At 47.3% G+C, this 21,791-nt stretch overlaps 1 protein-coding gene across 4 annotated transcripts; it reads right to left on the bottom strand.

The window, feature by feature from the left end:
- Positions 1–813: 813 nt before the first annotated feature.
- SAP25 (Sin3A associated protein 25) lies at positions 814–18,730 on the bottom strand. Of its 4 annotated transcripts, none has more exons than XM_040346983.1 (6): positions 18,670–18,730; positions 10,971–11,092; positions 10,801–10,880; positions 10,559–10,696; positions 9,902–9,996; positions 814–2,149 (listed from the first exon to the last, which is right to left on the bottom strand). In XM_040346983.1, the coding sequence occupies exons 2-6, from the start codon at positions 11,048–11,050 to the stop codon at positions 1,220–1,222; spliced, it is 1,323 nt and encodes a 440-aa protein (XP_040202917.1). In that variant the 5' UTR covers positions 11,051–11,092; positions 18,670–18,730; the 3' UTR covers positions 814–1,219. The 4 variants fall into 4 exon arrangements, with proteins under 4 accessions (XP_040202917.1, XP_040202916.1, XP_040202919.1 ...); XM_040346982.1 differs by having other exon boundaries at positions 18,600–18,688; XM_040346985.1 differs by lacking the exon at positions 18,670–18,730 and adding an exon at positions 18,600–18,662 and having other exon boundaries at positions 10,971–11,086.
- Between the last annotated feature and the right edge of the window lie 3,061 nt (positions 18,731–21,791).

The raw sequence follows: 21,791 nt of genomic DNA, 5'->3' as shown, positions 1-21,791 counted from the left end.
TCACAGCTCTTACTGTGAAGAAACCTTTCCGTATTTGGAGGTGAAATCTCTTTTCCTCTAGACGTAAAGAGTGCCCCCTTGTCCTCAGTGTTGACCGTAAAGTGAATAACTCAACACCAAGTTCACTGTATGGACCTCTTATATATTTGTACATGTTGATCATATCCCCCCTTATTCTCCTCTTCTCAAGAGTGAATAGACTTAGTTCCTCTAATCTTTCCTCATAGCTGAGCTCCTCCATGCCTCTTATCAGTTTGGTTGCCCTTCTCTGCACTTTCTCCAGTTCTACTTCCTTTCCCTACCTTTTCAAAAAAATGTTATTTTTACCTTTCCTCTTTTTCCACCTCTCCCTTTTTCTCCTGTGTCGGCCTCTAGGCGATGCATGCGTGTCGGCCTCTAGACGGTGTATACTTCCTTTCTCTACCTTTTCTTTTCACCCTCCTCTCCCTTTTTCTGTGTGTCGGCCTCTAGACGGTGTATACCTCTTTTCTTTTTTACCTTTCTCTTTTTTTCCCCACCTCTCCCTTTTTCTCCTGTGTGTCGGCCTCCAGGCGGTGTTTACTTCGTTTCTCTACCTTTTCTCTTTACATATCCCTTTCTCCCTCTTTTTTCCCCACCTCTCCCTTTTTCTCCTGTGTGTCGGCCTCTAGGCGGCGCATGCGTGTCGGCCTCTTAATTTGTTTACTGTTTGTTTGTTTTAATTTTATCTTTTTTATTTCAGTATGTACTGTATTTAGTTGTTTTTGTTCTAAGTGTTGTAAAATTAAAAAGTAAAAAAAAAAAAAAAAAAAAAAAAAAGCAGGAAAACTCATCTCACATAACAAGTAACCTTTAATTCATTTCAAAAGGCTGCAGAGAACAATAAAAGTTGTCACTGGTGTGCAAGTCATATGGCATCTCCTTAAAGCTTTAATTTCCCAGCATCCTCTGCTCTCTGTATAATGTACACTCAGTCCATTCATCATAAATCGACCATCACATAAAATCTCACCCACTTTGTAAATAATAATTTTTTTCTTCTTTTATTGCACAACTGACCATCGGTGTATAAAAAAATATAATGCTGAATTAAAAAATATATTAAACATAACGATTCAACATGTGTAGTGCAAAAATAATCTTTAACAAACAAGTGCAAAACGTAACAGGAAATAAATACTGAACAGAAAACAGGGGGGTGGGGGAGGAGGTATAAAACAGTCCTGAGGAACGCTGCCCCCTACTGGTCACCACTAGAAGTGTAACTACCAGATAAATGCAGGAGGCCAGACACAGCCTCCAACTCAGAGAACGTGTATGGACCACTCCCGTGTATCACACTGTGAGTGGATCCTGACTCAGTGTGGCTCCTCCCACTCTCCAAACGGCCCGTTGACTCAGGGAGGCTCCTCCCACTCTCTGCAGAACACGCCGACTCCTGCAGGCTCCTCCCACTCTCTGCAGAACACGCCGATTCTTGGAGGCTCCCCCAACTCTCCGCAGGGCCCGTCGACTCAGGAAGGCTCCTCCCAATCTCTGCAGAACATGCTGACTCAGGGAGGCATCTCCTACTTCCCAAAGTGAACAATGGCTTGAGGAGACCCCTCACATTTCCTGAAGGAAACACTGGCTCAATGAGGCTTCTCCCATTTCCTGAAGGGAACACTGGCTCAATGAGGCTCCTCCTACTTCCTGAAGAGTAAACTGGCTCAAGGAGGCTCCTCCCATTTACTGAAGGATACACTGGTTGAATGAGGCCCCTCCTACTTCCTGAAGAGTAAACTGGCTCAAGAAGGCTCCTCCCATTTACTGAAGGGCACACTGGTTGAATGAGGCAACTCCTACTATCCGAAGTGGACGCAGGCTCAAGGAGGCTCCTCCCGCTTCTCGAAGGGCACACTGGTTTAAAGGCGCTTCCCTGAATCACAAAAGTGCCCTCTGGATTTTTAGGGAAATGGACAGCTTCACCAGATGAACTAGTAAACTTTTCTTGGCTTGAATCTACTGAAAAGTCCATGTCGGAGGACTTTAATGTCCCTTCTTGGTTGGCAACTGCTGCAGGATTTGGGTCTTCAGGATTTGCCGAGGTCTGCGATCCTTCATTGTTCGGCATGAATATTCCAGGAGACACAATGGGAGGAGGAGTGACCAGCCTGAAAAGCCCGAACATCTGAAAAAAAAATAATCACGAAAAGTCATTAAGAAAATGTCCTACCCGAGTCTGTCCTCAGAAGAGGCGCCAGAGTTCACATTCATTTACTGCAGCTCAAAATGTGGTAACAGGGAGATTCAATTTACCAACACATTTCGGGACCGGCAATCTCCCTTCATCAGGGCTCAAATGCTCATGCTTCTTATCGGATTCTTGTCTGAAGACTCCCGGGGATTGCTCTATAATGGTCGTAGACGTATGTCGAGGGAAGACTTTGCCCCCAGAATTCTCCCTTTAGCACAAGTCTATTATGACCATTACAGAATTTTCCCCAGCTGTCCTTAGAGGAGAGTCCTATAGGAGGCATGAGCATTTTCAGCTGAGCACTGATGAAGAGAACTTGCCCAGCCCTTAAAAGCATTGGATGTTTTCATTTTTAGCCCTGATGGAAAGGAATTGTCGATCCCCTTAGATGCATTAGCTACGTGCATTTAAGCCCTGACGAAGGGGGATTGTTGACCCATAAAATGCAATGGTAATTTTCACTTGAAACCCTGATAAAGGGGGATTGTCGCCCCTGAAACATTGTCCTGAAAACTTAAGACTATCTGAAATTAAAATTACCAATGCATTTTTGGGACAGTCCTTATGAAGTGGGGATTGCTGCCCCCTGAAACGTGTTTGTTATTTCCATTCGAATCCAAATCCGATAAAGAGGATTGATTGTTGACCCCCAAAACACGTTGGTAACTGTAACGGTCACCACCGTTTACGATTTCCATTCCATCAACCCAAGACAGCTTATCCGACAATCCAGCCGTCAGGACCCGATCCATTCCATTTCCCAGAATAACGAGACCGACAAGCTCTGTTACTGGTTTCAAAATGTATGAATGAATCTTTAAGGCTCCATTCACATCTATGCGACAAAACGCCCGACGCCGGACGCTTCTGCCGCTAGAGGGGAGAATTCCCATTGCTGTCTATGGAGATGGTTCACATCTCATAGACGCCGAACGCCTGTCGCCTGAAAAAAAGTCCCGGACCCTTTTTTTCAGTCGACATTGGCGTTCGCCCATTGACAGCAATGGGAAGAATCTTAAAAAAAAAAAAAGAAGATACACACTCGCGGCAAAATACGCCGCTGTCGCATAGATGTGAATGCAGCCTAATGGTACACTCTCAGCTTTTTATGCAGTTACAGGCATGTTACAGGGACAATGAAACTCTCCACCCCCAAAACATCACACAATCGGGCTTCATACACATTCTTTTAGATAATGACATTCAGAGGAGTTAATTATCCCCCAGACATTCGGACTCCGCCAATAAGTGATTCACCTGCATAATACACATTACTATGTCAGACGTTTTGGCACCGGGGGGGGGTGGCATAATTAACATGACCTAATTACTACAGTTGACAAGTACATTCCACACACAAAACAGTATTATCATCACACAATGGAATCTGACCTTTACAGACTTAATTAGCATCTCAACAGCCTAGTTAAACATTGAACATTGAACCTATTGACCTGTTGTGGACAGCATTAACCAAACTGTAATATTCCAAGATATCCTGCAAAACATGAATTATCGTTCCTCAGTCACCCTATGCCCAAAAGGGGCACAGGGTGACCCTAGACCCAAGAGTCATTAGTGATGTTGGCACAGGAGTACCCCACATCCTTCAAAAGGTCTCTGGGTGTCATGGGCCATTCCGTTACAGCAACCTTAATTTGAACTCTAATGAAGGGGGATTAGTGGCCCCCAAACCTCACTAATGATTTTAATTTGAGCCCTGATGAGGGGGTACGGTCGGCTCCTGAAACATGTTGGCGGTTTTCTTTTTCTACCGCCATGAAGAGGGATTGTCACCCCCGAAACACATTGGTTTTCATTTGAGCCCTGAAAAAGTGTGACCATCTGAAATCAAAATCACCAATGAATTTTTGGCCCCCAAACCTCACTAGTGATTTTAATTTGAGCCTTGATGAGGGGGTACGGTCGGCTCCTGAAACACATTGGCGGTTTTCTTTTTCTACCGCCATGAAGAGGGATTGTCACCCCCCTGAAACTTGTTGATAACTTTCACTTGAAGCCTGATAAGGGGGATTGCTGCCCCCTGAAAAATGTTTGTTATTTCCATTTGAACCCTGATAAAGAGGATTGTTAACCCCCAAAACACGTTGGTAACCTTCATTTTACCTCTAACGAAGGGGGATTATTGGCACCCAAACCTCACTGGTTTGAGCCCTAATGAGGGGGTACAGTCGGCTCCTGAAACACATTGGCTGTTTTCTTTTCTAGAGGGATTGTCACCCACCCTAAAACTTGTTTGATAACTTTCACTTGAACCCCTGATAAGGGGAATTATCACCCCCGAAACACATTGGTTTTCATTTGAGCCCTGAAAAAGTGTGACTATCTGAAATCAAAATCACCAATTAATTTTTGGGACAGGCCTTATGAAGTCCTTATGCTGAAACATGTTCGTTATTTACATTTTAGCCTTGATAAAGTGATTGTTGACCCCCCCAAAACACGTCGGTAACCTTCATTTGAGCTCTAATGGAGGTTCGGCTCCTTGAGGGAGGAGAAGAGAAGGGTGGAGTTGAGAAAGAGGGGGGATGGTAGCTCAGGAGGAGGAAGTGAAGGACAAGGAGGGAGTTCCCCTGGTAGAGTAGATGCGGGTCTGGTCTCTATGAGTAAAGTGATAAAAAGCTCTTCAAGGTAGCAGTAAAGCATTAAATCGAAGGTAGGAAATGGTCGACCCAGGGTTTCCAAAGGTGTTCAAACTTTTTGACCCGGTCTAGGAGAACTGCTTCTATTTTGGCGTGAATCACGGCTCTGGTAACTCCATTTCTTTTCTACCACCATGAAGAGGGATTGTCCCCCCCCCCCGGAAACTTGTTGATACCCTTCATTTGATTAAGGGACATGTAGCCCTGAAACACGTTGGTATTTTTTTCCTTTTTGTCCTGATGAAGGGATTGCTGCCCCCTGAAACTTGTTTGTTATATTCCATTTGAACTCTGATGAAGGAGGATTATTGGCCCTCAAACCTCATTGGTGATTTTAATTTGAGCCCTGATGAGGGGGTACGGTCGGCTCCTGAAACACATTGTCCGTTTTCTTTCCACCCCCCCGAAACTTGAAAACTTTCACTTGAACCCTGATAAGGGGGGGGGGGGGGACTGTCGCTCCTGAAACACATTGGTTTTCATTTGAGCCCTGAAAAAGTGTGACCATCTGAAATCAAAAATACCAATGCAATTTTTGGGACAGGCCTTATGAAGGGGGGATTGCTGAAACGTGTTTGTTGACCCCCCCAAAACACGTTGGTAACCTTCATTTGAGCTCTAATGAGGGTCGGCTCCTGAAACACATTGGCTCTGTGGAGGGAGGAGAGAAAGAGAGGAGAAGAGAAGGGTGGAGTTGAGAAAGAGGGGGAAGGTAGTTCAGGAGGAGGTGGTGAAGGAGGGAGTTCCCTGGGAGAGAAGATAGGGGGTGTGGTCTCTAGGGGTAAACAAAGTGATAAATAAAGCTATTTAAGGTAGCAGTAAAGCATTATCGAAGTTAAGAGGTAGGTGATGATGATCGACCCAGGGCTTCCAAAGGTGTTCAAACTTTTTGACCCCGTCTAGAACTGCTTCTATTTTGGCGTGAATCGTGGCTCTGGTAACTTTTTATTTTCTACCACCATGAAAAGGGATTGTCCCTCCCGAAACTTGTTGATAACCTTCATTTGATTAACCACTTCCTGACCGCCGCATGTAGATATACGTCGGCAGAATGGCACGGACAGGCACATTGGCGTACCTGTACGTCCCTGCCTAGACGTGGGTCGGGGGTCCGATCGGGACCCCCCCGCTACTCGCGGCGGTCAGATTCCCTCGGGGAGCGATCCGGGACGACGGCGCGGCTATTCGTTTATAGCCGCTCCGTCGCGATCGCTCCCCGGAACTGAAGAACGGGGAGATCCGTATGTAAACACGGCTTCCCCGTGCTTCACTGTGGCGGCTGCATCGATCGTGTCATCCCTTTTATAGGGAGACTCGATCGATGACGTCACTCCTATAGCCACACCCCCCTACAGTTGTAAACACACACTAGGTGAAACTAAACTCCTACAGCGCCCCCTGTGGTTAACTCCCAAACTGCAACTGTCATTTTCACAATAAACAATGCAATTTAAATGCATTTTTTGCTGTGAAAATGACAATGGTCCCAAAAATGTGTCAAAATTCTCCGAAGTGTCCGCCATAATGTCGCAGTCACGGAAAAAAAAAAAAAACGCTGATCGCCGCCATTAGTAATAAAATAAAAAATAAAAAATAGAACTATCCCCTATTTTGTAAACGCTATAAATTTTGCGCAAACTAATCGATAAACGCTTATTGCGATTTTTTTTACCAAAAATAGGTAGAAGAATACGTATCGGCCTAAACTGAGGACATTTTTTTTTTTATATATATGTTTTTGGGGGATATTTATTATAGCAAAAAGTAAAAAATATTGCATTTTTTTCAAAATTGTCGCTCTCTATTTTTGTTTATAGCGCAAAAAATAAAAACCGCAGAGGTGATCAAATACCACCAAAAGAAAGCTCTATTTGTGGGGAAAAAAGGACGCCAATTTTGTTTGGGAGCCACGTCGCACGACCGCGCAATTGTCTGTTAAAGCGACGCAGTGCCGAATTGTAAAAACCCCTTGGGTCATTTAGCAGCATATTGGTCCGGTCCTTAAGTGGTTAAGGGACATGTAGCCCTGAAACACGTTGGGATTTTTTTTTCTTTTCATCCTGATGAAGGGGGATCGTTGGCTTTGAAACATGTGTCATTTCCATTTTAGCCTTGATAAAGAGATTGTTGACCCCAAAACACGTTGGTAACCTTAATTTGAGCTCTAATGAGGGTCGGCTCCTGAAACACATTGGCTCTGTGGAGGGAGGAGAGGAAGAGAGGAGAAAAGAAGGGTGGAGTTGAGTAAGAGGGGGAAGGTAGTTCAGGAGGAGGTGGTGAAGGACAAGGAGGGAGTTCCCTGGGAGAGAAGATAGGGGGTGTGGTCTCTAGGGGTAAACAAAGTGATAAATAAAGCTATTCAAGGTAGCAGTAAAGCATTATCGAAGTTAAGAGGTAGGTGATGATGATCGACCCAGGGCTTCCAAAGGTGTTCAAACTTTTTGACCCTGTCTAGAACTGCTTATATTTTGGCGTGAATCGTGGCTCTGGTAACTAATTATTTTCTACCGCCATGAAAAGGGATTGTCCTCCCCCCCCCCCCCCCAGCCCCGAAACTTGTTGATAACCATTATTTGATTAAGGGACATGTAGCCCTGAAACCCGTTAGTATTTTTTTTCTTTTCGTCCTGATGAAGGGACGTTGGCTTTGAAAACATGTGTCATTTCCATTTTAGCCTTGATAAAGAGATTGTTGACCCCAAAACACGTTGGTAACCTTAAATTTGAGCTCTAATGAAAGTCTGCTCCTGAAACACATTGGCTCTGTGGAGGAAAGAAAAAGGAGAGGAAGAGAAGGGTGGAGTTGAGAAAGAGGGGGAAGGTAGCTCAGGAGGAGGTGGTGAAGGACAAGAAGAGAGTTCCCTGGTAGAGAAGATAGGGGGTGTGGTCTCCATGGGTAAACAAAGTGATAAATAAAGCTATTCAAGGTAGCAGTAAAGCATTATCGAAGTTAAGAGGTAGGTGATGATCGACCCAGGGCTTCCAAAGGTGTTCAAACTTTTTGACCCCGTCTAGAACTGCTTATATTTTGGCGTAAATCATGGCTCTGGTAACTTTTTATTTTCTACCGCCATGAAAAGGGATTGTCCCCCCCCGAAACTTGTTGATAACCTTCATTTGATTAAGAGACATGTAGCCCTGAAACACGTTGGTATTTTTTTTTTCTTCTTTTTGTTGGCTTTGAAAACATGTGTCATTTCCATTTTAGGTTTTGATAAAGAGATGGTTGACCCGAAAAAACGTGCATAACCCTAATTCGAGCTCTAATGAGGGTCGGCTGCTGAAACACATTGGCTGTGTGGAGGGAAGAGAGGAGAAGGGTGGAGTTGAGAAAGAGGGGGAAAGTAGCTCAGGAGTAGAAGGACAAGGAGGGAGTTCCCTGGGAGAGAAGATAAGGGTGTGGTCTCCATGGGTAAACAAAGTGATAAATAAAGCTCTTCAAGGTAGCAGTAAAGCGTTACGGAAGTAAGGAGGTAGGTAATGGGCTTCCAAAGACGGTCAAACTTTTTGACCCTGTCTAGGAGAACTGCTTCTATTTTGGCATGAATCGTGGCTCTGGTAACTATTTATTTTCTATCGCCATGAAAAGGGATTATCCCCCCCCCAAACTTGTTGATAACCTTCATTTGATTAAGAGACATGTAGCCCTGAAACACGTTGGTATTTTTTTTTTCTTTTCGTTGGCTTTGAAACATGTGTCATTTCCATTTTAGCCTTGATAAAGAGATGGTTGACCCCAAAACACATTGGTAACCTTCATTTGAGCTGCAATGAGGGTCGGCTCCTGAAACACATTGGCTCTGTGGAGGAAAGAGGGAGGAGAGGAAGAGAGGAGAAGAGAAGGGTGGAGTTGAGAAAGAGGGGGAAAGTAGTTCAGGAGTAGAAGGGAGTTCCCTGGGAGAGAAGATAGGGGTGTGGTCTCTATGGGTAAACAAAGTGATAAATAAAGCTCATCAAGTTTGCAGTAAAGCGTTAACGAAGTTAATCGGTAGGTGATGATCGACCCAGGGCTTCCAAAGGTGTTCAAACTTTTTGACCCTGTCTAGAACTGCTTATATTTTGGCGTGAATCGTGGCTCTGGTAACCATTTATTTTCTACCGCCATGAAAAGGGATTGTCCCCCCCCCCGAAACTTGACATGTAGCCCTGAAACACGTTGGTATTTTTTTTTCTTTTCATCCTGATGAAGGGGGGACCGTTGGCTTTGAAACATTTGTCATTTCCATTTTAGCCTTGATAAAGAGATGGTTGACCCCAAAACACGTTGGTAACCTTAATTTGAGCTCTAATGAAGGTCGGCTGCTGAAACACATTGGCTGTGTGGAGGAAAGAGGAGAAGGGTGGAGTTGAGAAAGAGGGGGAAAGTAGCTCAGGAGTAGAAGGACAAGGAGGGAGTTCCCTGGGAGAAAAGATAGGGGGTGTGGTCTCCATGGGTAAACAAAGTGATAAATAAAGCTCTTCAAGGTAGAAGTAAAGCGTTACAGAAGTAAGGAGGTAGGTAATGGTCCACCCAGGGCTTCCAAAGGCGTTCAAACGTTTTGACCACGTCTAGGAGAACTGCTTCTATTTTGGTGTGAATCGTGGCTCTGGTGACTATTTCTTTTCTACCGCCATGAAGATCGATTGTGTCTTCCCCTCTTCCCCCCCCCCCCGAAACTTGTTGATAACCTTCATTTGATTAAGGGACACTCAGCCCTGAAACACGTTGGTCATTTTTTTATTTTTTTTTCATCCTGATGAAGGGGGACCATTGGCTTGGAAATATGTTGCTCATTTTCATTTAGAGCCACGGCAAATGATTGTGAGCCCCTGGTTGCCTTTTTTACACATTTTGATTTGCAATAAATGGATAGGAACTTTTGAGATTGGCGCGCTCTCTCTCGGTTTCATTTTGATTTTTCAATCTGGCAAAAGCTGCCGAGGCCCCTTTGTCAAGCCCAACCAAACAGATCCAAGTGCAGCGCCTCACCCTCTACCGGTTCAGGTACTGCTCATGCAGGGGGGGGGGGGGGGACATACTTACATTGTAGGCTGCGGGAGAGAGGTAGTTGTACACTCGATGTCCGGGGGGCTGTAACGGGTCGGTGTAGAAATATTCTCCATTGTTTACAGGGAATCCTGGATTAGGAGGAAAAAAGGAGGAGGATCAGAACAACCCAGACAGATGGATTGAACCATGGTACAGACTGCTAGGCATGTTGGCAAAAAGGTAGGTATGTCTACTTATGTTCTACCTTACAGTAGATAACACAAACTACTGCAGGGAGATCTCCCCATTGTGGGAGGGGCAGAGACACAAACTACTGCTGTGGGAGGGGCAGAGACACAAACTACTGCAGGGAGATCTCACCATTGTGGGAGGGGCAGAGACACAAACTTCTGCAGGGAGATCTCACCATTGTGGGAGGGGCAGAGACACAAACTTCTGCAGGGAGATCTCACCATTGTGGGAGGGGCAGAGACACAAACTACTGCAGGGAAATCTCACTATTGTGGGAGGGGCAGAGACACAAACTACTGCAGGGAGATCTCAGCATTGTGGGAGGGGCAGAGACACAAACTACTGCAGGGAGATCTCATTGTGGGAGGGCAGAAACAAACTACTGCAGGGAGATCACTATTGTGGGAGGGGCAGAGACACAAACTACTGCAGGGAAATCTCACCAGCTGAATATTTTACCTTGCTCCCGCCGGATCTGCATTTGGAGGGTCTCCGTCTTTTGAAGTGCAGCCACAGCAGCGTAGTAGGACTCAAAGGTAGGGTGATACAGAATGCGGGGCTGATAGGACATGGGGTAACCCGCCCCCACAAAGTTCCCTGTACAGTGAAGGAGAAATGTTTTCAGACATTGGTCGTTGCTTTTGTCTTCATACAAATTCCTTCAGCAACACACAAGAGGAAAGACAGACGGACTCACCTACCTGGTACAGCACAGATAGGTCTGCCCCAGAGTCTCGGCGCTGCAGCATCTTCCACCGATCTCTCCGGCTCGTTTGAAGACCTGGGCAACAGAGCGTGGCCAAATCAGCACACAGGACGGGAGGGATGAGACAGGTGCTGCGTTTTCCCACCCGCACATTGCAAGCCTCACCTGATGCCCTCGCGGCTCTGTGACTCCTCCTCCTCGTCCTCTGAAGAGTTGCTGTCGGACTCGGGCTGCTCAGAGAACATCTTCCGCTCTCAAGGAGGCAACTTGCTGGTTGCCACCTGTGGCTGCAAACAAAACAGGTAAAAAAAAATACCACACTATGGCCAGTAGATGGAGCCGACAAATCAACGTATTATGCAAAATAATTGGGCTGGGCGAATGCTTGTGACATTGGACCAACATTTTTTTTTTTTTTTTAACAGGCCCTCAATCTATGCAACAGATTCCCAAAAAAACATAATTATGATAGGACAGGGCTCGACAAATCCCAGGCGCCAGGTCGCCATGGCGACTAGAAATAGGGTCCTGGCGACTTGGCTTGGAAGGGGGGCAAAAAAAAAAAATATATATATATATATATATTTTTTTTTTGTGAGCTGGCGCCATCTGGTGGTGAGCCGTTGGTATTACAAGTTATTACCACCAGATGTGTAAGCTGGCGCCATCTGGTGGTGAGCCGTTGGTATTACAAGTTATTACCACCAGATGTGTAAGCTGGCGCCATCTGGTGGTGAGCCGTTGGTATTACAAGTTATTACCACCAGATGTGTAAGCTGGCGCCATCTGGTGGTGAGCCGTTGGTATTACAAGTTATTACCACCGGATGTGTAAGCTGGAGCCATCTGGTGGTGAGCCGTTGGTATTACAAGTTATTACCACCGGATGTGTAAGCTGGCGCCATCTGGTGGTGGCCGTTGGTATTACAAGTTAAGCATTACAAGTTAAACAGCAATTCTAATGTAATTTTTCACTATTTTCACTGCCATCTTCTTCCCTCTAATTAGAACCCCCAAACATTATATATATATTTTTTCCTAACACCCTAGAGAATAAAATGGCGATCGTTGCAATACTTTGTCACGCCGTATTTGCGCAGCGGTCTTACAAGCGCACTTTTTTGGGATTTTTTTTTTTTTATTTAATTAAAAAATAAGACAACAGTAAAGTTATCCCCATTTTTTTTAATATTATGAAAGAGGATGTTATGTCGAGTGAATTCATACCCAACATGTCACGCTTCAAAATTGCGTCCGCTCGTGGAATGCCGACAAACTTTTACCCTTTAAAATCTTCATAGGTGACATTTAAAAAAATCTACAGGTTGCATGTTTTGAGTTACAGAGGAGGTCTAGGGCTAGAATTATTGCTCTCGCTCTACCAATCGCGGCGATACCTCACATGTGGGGTTTGAACACCGTTTACATATGCGGGCGCTGCTCACGTATGTGTTCGCTTCTGCGCGCAAGCTCGTCGGGACGGGGCGCGTTTTCTGGCTCCTAACTTTTTTAGCTGGCTCCTAGATTCCAAGCAAATTTGTCAAACCCTGTGATAGGATATCATTTTTCTTTTTAAAATTACAATGAAATCAAACTTTTTCAAAGTTCATGCAGGGACACCGGCATATAGTTGGGTTAGACTGCCACCTACAGGAGTACTGGACACTAGCAAACAGAAAAATCATAAGCCGGCTTCAAGCACAACTTTTCAACCCATCAGGCCTTAGTTTTGTGGAAAAGCAGTACTAAAGGGCATTGCGGCAAACCCTTGTCCTCAAACAAAACTTGGTCTGTCGTCAATGCTTCCATCTAAGACTCTCCAGCCCCCCCCCAGTCACCAGACAACACCTCTGTGTTGGGTAAAAAAAAACAGCAGACTCCTTTATTTTCACACACGTTACACAGATATCTCACTTTCCCCCCACCCTTGGAAAAAGGGCGGGTTAAAACTGTCCAATGACAATAGACGCACAGGTCAGGTGTGCTTAAACTTCTCATTAAACAGTTTTATCAGCAGGAGGGCTGCTGGAGGAATCCCCCCTCCCTCTTTCCGCACAGCAAATACACTTACACATCCCATAATAGTTGAGGAAGACAGCCACAATAGAATACAGTCACACCCCAAACCATTACAGCAAATGGTACAAAACAGCATGAGACAACACACAATATATACAGCATTGAGTCCGACTAGCACAGATCATAGTGGGGTTCTCATTCCCCCTGTGCCCCTATTAGAGACACGGGGTGATTTACATATAAGGGGGCCTGGGGAAGCTGGACAAGGAGCCTCCAGAGCTCTCCAAGGCAAGCCGAGTTGCACAAACCCCCCACCCAAAGTGACCCCTGTCACAGGCATGAACATAAAAAGGGGAGGGGTGTCCCCAATGAGCTCCAATAAATGGATTTTATGACAAATACCAAAAACCCAATTTCTGCCTCACTTATTGAGGGACACAGGAATTCAGATACCGATGGGACATCCAAAAGCGGTTTAACTGAGGGGTTTGGTACATATGACAAAAAAACACCTTGACCTGACCTTGCAGGGTGCTTCCAGTCTGCATAAAGAAAATCCTACGATAGTGGATATACCGGGAAGGTCTTTTTGGTGGTAGGCCATACAGATCCAAGACTAGGGATCCATCATGAGGTGTGACCTCAGGAGGTTGGGGTGCCTCAAACACGGCCTCATCAGACTAGCACTGCTGGAATTTCAACTCAAATGTGGTCACGGAACTAGAGGTCTGGCTTGACCAAGGACTTGTGGAGTATCAGAAATAAACTCTGTGGGCGATGGGTCTTGGTGAGACCCAAGATGGCCAACGTAAGCCACAAGTAGAGCATACATGGACAAAAAGTCCTGCGTTGACTTGGAGGTCTCCGAGGATCGGGTTGGGGATATAGCTTCACCCAACGGAGCTGAGGAGGACCTTATACCGACACATATACTGGGTTCTAAAATACAGGCAAGGGTTCCTTCAGGAGATATACTCCCTGGACCACTAGTAGAATATAGACTGGGGTCACCGAGAAGACAGGACCGTCCCGTGTGTCTCTGCACAGTAGCAATAGGCACTTAGGCCCAAAGTGCAAGGCCAGAACTTAATACTCACTCAGGGCCGGAGAGAGGGGACCAGGTCACTGTATGCAGGTTGTGGGAGTGGACTGGAGTCCAACAAGAGGCTTGAAAGTGTGCCGCTTCCTCTAGGCCAGAGGTCTCCAAACGTTCTAAACATGGGGCCAGTTTACCGTCCTTCGGACTTTAGGGGGGCCGGACTGTGGCCATTGGGAGTGGAAAAGTTCCAGTCACCAGTGGGGAAAACAAATAATGCCCCATCGTTTGTTTCAGTGGAAGTAATTGTGCCTCATCATTGGCGTCAGTGAAAGGCATAGTGTCCCATTGTTGGTGTCACTGGGAAAAATTGAGCCCCATCATTGGTGTCATTGAAAGAAATGGAGCCCCATCATTGCTGGTGCCATTGGAAGGAACAGGGCTCATCATTCATTGGGGTAATTGGGAGGAATAGAGTCCTATTACTGGGTGTTATAGGGCCCCATTCTTGGTGTCATTGGAAGGAACAGTGCCCTATTATTGGGTCCCATTGGAAAGAATAACGTCCCATCATTGCGTGTTATTGGGCCCCATTGCTGGTGTCATTTGGGAGGAATAGCCCCCCATCATTCATTGGGGTAATAGAGTCCTACCACTGGATGTTATAGGGCGCCATTGTTGCTGTTATTGGGAGAAATTGTGCCCCATCATTGGGCCCATTGGAAGGAATAGTGACCCATCGTTGGTCGTCATTGGGCCCCATTGTTGCTGTTATTGAGAGAAATTGTGCCCCATCATTGGGCCCATTGGAAGGAATAGTTCCCCCATCATTGGTCTCATTGGGAGGAATGACATCCAATCATTGTGTGTTATTGGGCCCTATTGCTGGGAGAAATAGTGCCCCATCATTGGTGTAATTGGGAGGAATAGAGTCCTATCACTGGGTGTTAGAGCCCCATTGTTGATGTCATTGGGAGGAATAGCGTCCCATCACTTGGTTTTATTTGCCCCATTGTTGGTCTCATTGGAAGGAATAGTGACCCATTGTTGGTGTCATTGGGAGGAATAGTGCCCCATCATTGGGCCCCATTGTTGCTGTTATTGGGAGAAATTGTGCCCCATCATTGGACCACATTGTTGGTGTCATTGGAAGGAACAGTGCCCCATTATTAGGTGTTATTGGGAAGAATAACGTCCCATCATTGCTTGTTATTGGGCCCCATTGCTGGTGTCATTAGGAGGAACAGCACCCCATCATTCATTGGGGTAATTGGGAGGGATAGAGTCCTATCACTGGGTGTTATAGGGCCCCATTGTTGCTGTCATTGGGAGGAATAGTGTCCCATCACTTGGTTTTATTTGCCCCATCGTTGGTGTCATTGGGAGGAATAGTGCCCCATCATTGGGCCCATTGGAAGGAATAGTGACCCATCATTGGGCCCCATTTTTAGTCTCATTGGGAGAAAACGTGCCCCTTCATTGGTATGAGTGGGAGAAATCCTGCTCCTTCATTGGTGACAGTGGGGGGGGGGGGGGGTTATGGTCCCAAGGGCCACATCTGGCCCCCAGGCCACAGTTTGGAGACCACTGGTTTAGGCAGAATGGTGAAAGAATGAGTGCGGAGCGTGCGCACAACACCCTACCCAAGATTTCAGCATTCAGCGCCTTAACATTAACCCTTACCATGACGGAGGGTGGGCTGAAAAAGCACCCAAAGATGAGGTGGCCTCTGGTGCTTCAGCCCAACTGGTCTCACCGAGTCCTCAGAGGCGGGGTCACCCCAGACGCTGTAATGGGGGCTCCGGATCTGGAGAGCTCCTCAGGTAACCAATGCAGAGGCCGGTGCCTAAAGGTCACATTACAAGCTCCTCCCACAATCGTCCGGGACAGAGGGGTCCGGCCTACAAATCTCCAACACTTCAGGCCGAGCCACCAACTCAAGAGGAACCTGAATGGAAGAGAGAGAAGGTGCCCATCCCCCCGGACACCAGGCAGAAAGGGTGAAGGGGGAGGGGTTATACTGGGGACTGGCTATGGGAGAATTCTTCTGCAGGGGGCAGTATAACCCGACGGTCTGAATTCCTGTGTCCATCAATCAACAAATAAGAAAAATGACTTGCTGAGGAAAGGAGGAGAGAAGGACGATACCAAACCTACCGAGACATCCGGGGGAGGGGCACAGAGGCGGGGAGGAGGACACCAAGAGAGCAATGCACAGTACAACCTCCCTACTCCCAGTACAACCTCCCTTCTCCCAGTACAATGCACAGTACAACCTCCCTACTCCCAGTACAACCTCCCTACTCCCAGTACAACCTCCCTTCTCCCAGTACAATGCACAGTACAACCTCCCTACTCCCAGTACAACCTCCCTACTCCCAGTACAACCTCCCTACTCCCAGTACAATGCACAGTACAACTTACCTACTCCCAGTACAACCTCCCTACTCCAGTACAATGCACAGTACAACCTCCCTACTCCCAGTACAACCTCCCTACTCCCAGTACAATGCACAGTACAACCTCCCTACTCCCAGTACAACCTCCCTACTCCCAGTACAATGCACAGTACAACCTCCCTACTCCCAGTACAACCTCCCTACTCCCAGTACAATGCACAGTACAACCTCCCTACTCCCAGTACAACCTCCCTACTCCAGTACAATGCACAGTACAACTTACCTACTCCCAGTACAACCTCCCTACTCCAGTACAATGCACAGTACAACCTCCCTACTCCCAGTACAACCTCCCTACTCCCAGTACAATGCACAGTACAACCTCCCTACTCCCAGTACAGTGCACAGTACAACCTCCCTACTCCCAGTACTGTGCACAGTACAACCTCCCTACTCCCAGTACTGTGCACAGTACAACCTCCCTACTCCCAGTACTGTGCACAGTACAACCTCCCTACTCCCAGTACTGTGCACAGTACAACCTCCCTACTCCCAGTACTGTGCACAGTACAACCTCCCTACTCCCAGTACAACCTCCCTACTCCCAGTACAGTGCACAGTACAACCTCCCTACTCCCAGTACAGTGCACAGTACAACCTCCCTACTCCCAGTACAGTGCACAGTACAACCTTCCTACTCCCAGTACAACCTCCCTACTCCCAGTACTGTGCACAGTACAACCTCCCTACTCCCAGTACAACCTCCCTACTCCCAGTACAGTGCACAGTACAACCTCCCTACTCCCAGTACAGTGCACAGTACAACCTCCCTACTCCCCAGCATTGTAGTAAAATGCACAGCAATGTGGTGCAATGCACAGTACAACCTCCCTATGTCCAGTACCATAGTGCAATGCACAGTACAACCTCCCTACTCCCAGTACTGAAGTGTAATGCACAGTACAACCTCCCTACACCCAGTACAACCTCCCTCCTCCCAGTACTGAAGTGTAATGCACAGTACAACCTCCCTACTCCCAGAACTGAAGTACAATGCACAGTACAACTTCCTTACTCACAGCATTGTAGTAAAATGCACAGTACAACCTCCCTACACCCACCACTGTGCAACCTCCCTATGCCAAGCACAGTAGTATAATGCACAGTACAACCTCCCTACTCCCAGAACTGAAGTACAATGCACAGTAAAACCTCCCTATGTCCAGCACTGTTGTACAATGCACAGTACAACCTCCCCACCCTTAGCACTGCACAGTACAATCTCCCTACACCCAGCACCATAGTGCAATGCACAGTACACCCAGAGGCGATTCAGTTCGCATGTGCCGCGCTATATAAATTTTTTCATTCATTTTTTTTCATTCATTCATTTTTCATTCAACCTCCCTACTCCTAGCACTGTATTGCAATGCACAGTACAACCTCCCTACTCCCAATACTGAAGTACAATGCACAGTACAACCTCCCCACACTTAGCACTGCACAGTACAACCTCCCTACTCCTAGAACCATAGTGCAATGCACAGTACAACCTCCCTACTCCTAGAACCATAGTGTAATGCACAGTACAACCTCCCTACTCCTAGAACCATAGTGTAATGCACAGTACAACCTCCCTACTCCTAGAACCATAGTGTAATGCACAGTACAACCTCCCTACTCCTAGAACCATAGTGTAATGCACAGTACAACCTCCCTACTCTTGGCACTGCACAGTACAACTTCCCAGCACTGTAATACAAACTCCCTATGCCCAGCCCTGTAGTGCAATGCACAGTACAACTTCCCTATTCCCAGCAATGTGGTGCAATGCACAGTACAACCTCCCTACTCCCAGTACTGAAGTACAATGCACAGTACAACCTCCCTACACCCAGCACCATAGTGCAATGCACAGTACAACCTCCCTACACCCAGCACCATAGTGCAATGCACAGTACAACCTCCCTACACCCAGCACCATAGTGCAATGCACAGTACAACCTCCCTACTCCCAGCACCATAGTGCAATGCACAGTACAACTTCCCTACTCCCAGCACCATAGTGCAATGCACAGTACAACCTCCCTACACCCAGCACCATAGTGCAATGCACAGTACAACCTCCCTACACCCAGCACCATAGTGCAATGCACAGTACAAACTCCCTATGCCCCCAGCTCTGTAGTGCAATGCACAGTACAACTTCCCTACTCCCAGCAATGTGGTGCAATGCGCAGTACAACCTCCATTAACCTAGCACTCTAGTAGCATGCACAGTACAACCTCCCCCTCCCCCCCTCCTGTAGCTCCATGCACAGTATATAATCTCGGCACATACCAGGAATGACTTTTTTTTCAGGCGCCGAGAGGAAGTCACGTGTCCCTCCCGCACTAAAGTTACACTTTACCTTCTCCATGCTCCTGGATTGACTCCCCCTGCAGTGTCACCCCTCGGCCACTGGAGGCCACTAAGCGCCCTCCCTCCTCTGTACAAGTACAGCGCCACCCGCCTACAGAGGGGACACGCTGCCATCTTGTGTCCGTTTACCGGTATTACAACCGAATGTTTCTTTCTGTGGATTTTGCTCAACTCTGGATGCAAAATATCACGAGATCAGAGGGCCCCAAACATTACACGGGCCCCCCAAATTTACTGTGCCAGAGTCACGTGTTAAACTGTACAGATATGTGTAGCCAAGAACAATATATATATATATATATATATATATATATATATATATATATATATATATATGTGTTTAATAAATAAACAAAGCAAATCAGTGAAAAGACATTCCAATAACATTGAACCCATCTGAAGTTTCCCCTAATATGGGTGCCCCCATTACATCAGAGTCCCCCCATCAAAGTCCCCCTTTACATCAGAGTCTCTTTACATGAGAGCCCCCCTCACTCCTTGCATCGGGGTCCCCATCTGAGATCCTTCCTACATCAAATCCCCCTTTCGCTTTAGGGTCCCCATCAGATCTTACATCGGGGTCCTCATCAAAGTTCCCCTTACATCAGAGTCCCGGTAAGTGTTGTCCCTTATACGAGAGTCCCCTCTTACATGAGAGCCCCCATCATTCCCCTGAGTCTCTATCAGAGTTCCTTCCTACATCTGGGTCCCCCTTCACATTACATGAGATTCCCCATCAAAATCCCCCTCACATCAGAGCCCCCCTTTTACAAGAGTCCACATCAAATTTCCCCTCACATCAGAGTCCGCATAAGTGTTGTTCCTTACATGAAAGTCCTCTCTGACATGAGAGCCCCCTTTACCACTCCTTGTATCAGAGTTCCCATTACATGAGAGTCCCCATCAAAATTCCCCTTTCATCAGAGTCCCCATCATCCCCCCTCTCGCAGTCCTTGCATCAGAGTCCCCATCATCCCCCCTCTCGCAGTCCTTGAATCAGAGTCCCCATCATCCCCCCTCTCGCAGTCCTTGCATCAGAGTCCCCATCATCCCCCCTCTCGCAGTCCTTTCATCAGAGTCCCCATCATCCCCCCCCCTCTCGCGGTCCTTGCATCAGAGTCCCCATCATCCCCCCTCTCCCAGTCCTTGCATCAGAGTCCCCATCATCCCCCCTCTCGCAGTCCTTGCATCAGAGTCCCCATCATCCCCCCTCTCGCGGTCCTTGCATTAGAGTCCCCATCATCCCCCCTCTCCCAGTCCTTGCATCAGAGTCCCCATCATCCCCCCTCTCCCAGTCCTTGCATCAGAGTCCCCATCATCCCCCCCTCTCCCAGTCCTTGCATCAGAGTCCCCATCATCCCCCCTCTCCCAGTCCTTGCATCAGAGTCCCCATCACCCCCCCTCTCCCAGTCCTTGCATCAGAGTCCCCATCATCCCCCCTCTCGCAGTCCTTGCATCAGAGTCCCCATCACCCCCCCTCTCCCAGTCCTTGCATCAGAGTCCCCATCATCCCCCCTCTCCCAGTCCTTGCATCAGAGTCCCCATCATCCCCCCTCTCCCAGTCCTTGCATTAGAGTCCCCATCATCCCCCCTCTCGCAGTCCTTGCGTCAGAGTCCCCATCATCCCCCCTCTCGCAGTCCTTGCATCAGAGTCCCCATCAGAGTTCCCCCTCACATGAGGGTCTCTATCAGATTCTCCTTTTACATCAGTGGGTCAGATTTGGTCTGCAGGCTGAAGTTGGAGACCTCTGATTTGGGGGAATGTAGTAGTATTGTGTATACTTTGTAGTGAAGTTGGTCTAGTAGGGTGTACAATTTTTTTCACATGTATAAGAATGTTCCTATTATCCATATTTGAAGATCTGGAAGGTCTCATGTTTCGGACATTATTGGTTGGGAACGGGGGGGGGGGGGGGGGGCACAAAGTTTGGGCTTCACTTCTCATATTTGGTCATTAGTGGTCAGAAGATCTCCTGTCTGTGGGAAATGTATTGAGGGAAGGGGGCGCCACCGCTCCGCATCGTCCCAACTGGTGAGAAGAGTCAGGATGGTCCCCAGAGGTGTGAACCCCAAATAAAACATGGAGGGGAATCTATCGGCCGTCCCGGAGGATCCTTATCACCAGATCTGGCTGACCATGGATGGACCATGAAGATCTTCAGGTCTACAAAACTCACAAATTTTCCTCATTGGATCCCGGAACTCCCATCGTTTTGTATGAAGCGGCTTGTGGCAAATTTTCTGCCCGTTGGTCCTCCTCTATGGTCAGAGATGAGCAGCTCTGTCTGGGTGGGGGGTCACAGTTATCACAGTTCCCCACTGACCACCAGTGTAAGGGGCCCTTTTCTCCAATCGACACCTTTTGTAAAAGGGCCCTTTTCTCAATGACCAGCAGTGTATGGGGGCCCTTCTCTCATTGACAACAGTGTATGGGGGCCCTTCTCCTGTTGACCGACCATTGGTGTAAGAAGGCCCTTCCCCGCTGACCACCAGTGTGAGGGGGCCTTTCTTTCATTGACTCCTTGTGTAAAGGGGCCCTTCTCCAATTGACCATTAGTGTAAGAAGTTCCCTTCCCCACTGACCACCAGTGTAAGGGGGCCCTTCTCCCATTGACTACTTGTGTAACAAAGCCCTTCTCTTAATGACCACCAGTGTAAAAGGACCCTTCTCTCATTGACAAGCAGTGTATGGGGGCCCTTCTCCTGTTGACCGTTGGTGTAAGAATGCCCTTCCCTACTGACCACCAGTATATAGGGGCCCCCTTCCATTGATTCTTTGTGTAAAGGGGCTCTTCTCTCATTGACAACCAGTGTAAGGAGGCCCTTCTCCAATTGACCATTAGTGTAAGATGTCCCTTCTCCACTGACCACCAGTGTTAGGGACCCTTCTCCAGCTGACTACTTGTGTAATGGGGCCCTTCTCTTAATGACCACCAGTGTAAGGGACCCTTCCTACATTGACTTCTTGTGTACTGGGGCCCTTCTCCAATTGATGCCTTGTGTAAAAGGACCCTTCTCTCATTGACTAGCAGTGTATGGGGCCCTTCTCCTGTTGACCATTGGTGTAAGAAGGCCCTTCCCCATTGACCACCAGTATATAGGGGCCCTCTT

This window comes from Rana temporaria, chromosome 3 (genome assembly GCF_905171775.1).
Source record: "Rana temporaria chromosome 3, aRanTem1.1, whole genome shotgun sequence".
Taxonomy (NCBI): domain Eukaryota; kingdom Metazoa; phylum Chordata; class Amphibia; order Anura; family Ranidae; genus Rana; species Rana temporaria.
This window is presented reverse-complemented; position numbering and strand designations above follow the sequence as displayed.

Excerpts from the sequence above, each read along its gene's own strand:
- SAP25 (XM_040346983.1), bottom strand. The coding sequence starts at position 11,050 with ATGTTCTCTGAGCAGCCCGAGTCCGACAGCAACTCTTCAGAGGACGAG. Across the intron at positions 10,697-10,800 it reads ACCTATCTGTGCTGTACCAG|GGAACTTTGTGGGGGCGGGT; the intron begins GTAGGTGAGTCC and ends TTCACTGTACAG. Across the intron at positions 9,997-10,558 it reads GCAGATCCGGCGGGAGCAAG|GATTCCCTGTAAACAATGGA; the intron begins GTAAAATATTCA and ends CTCCTAATCCAG.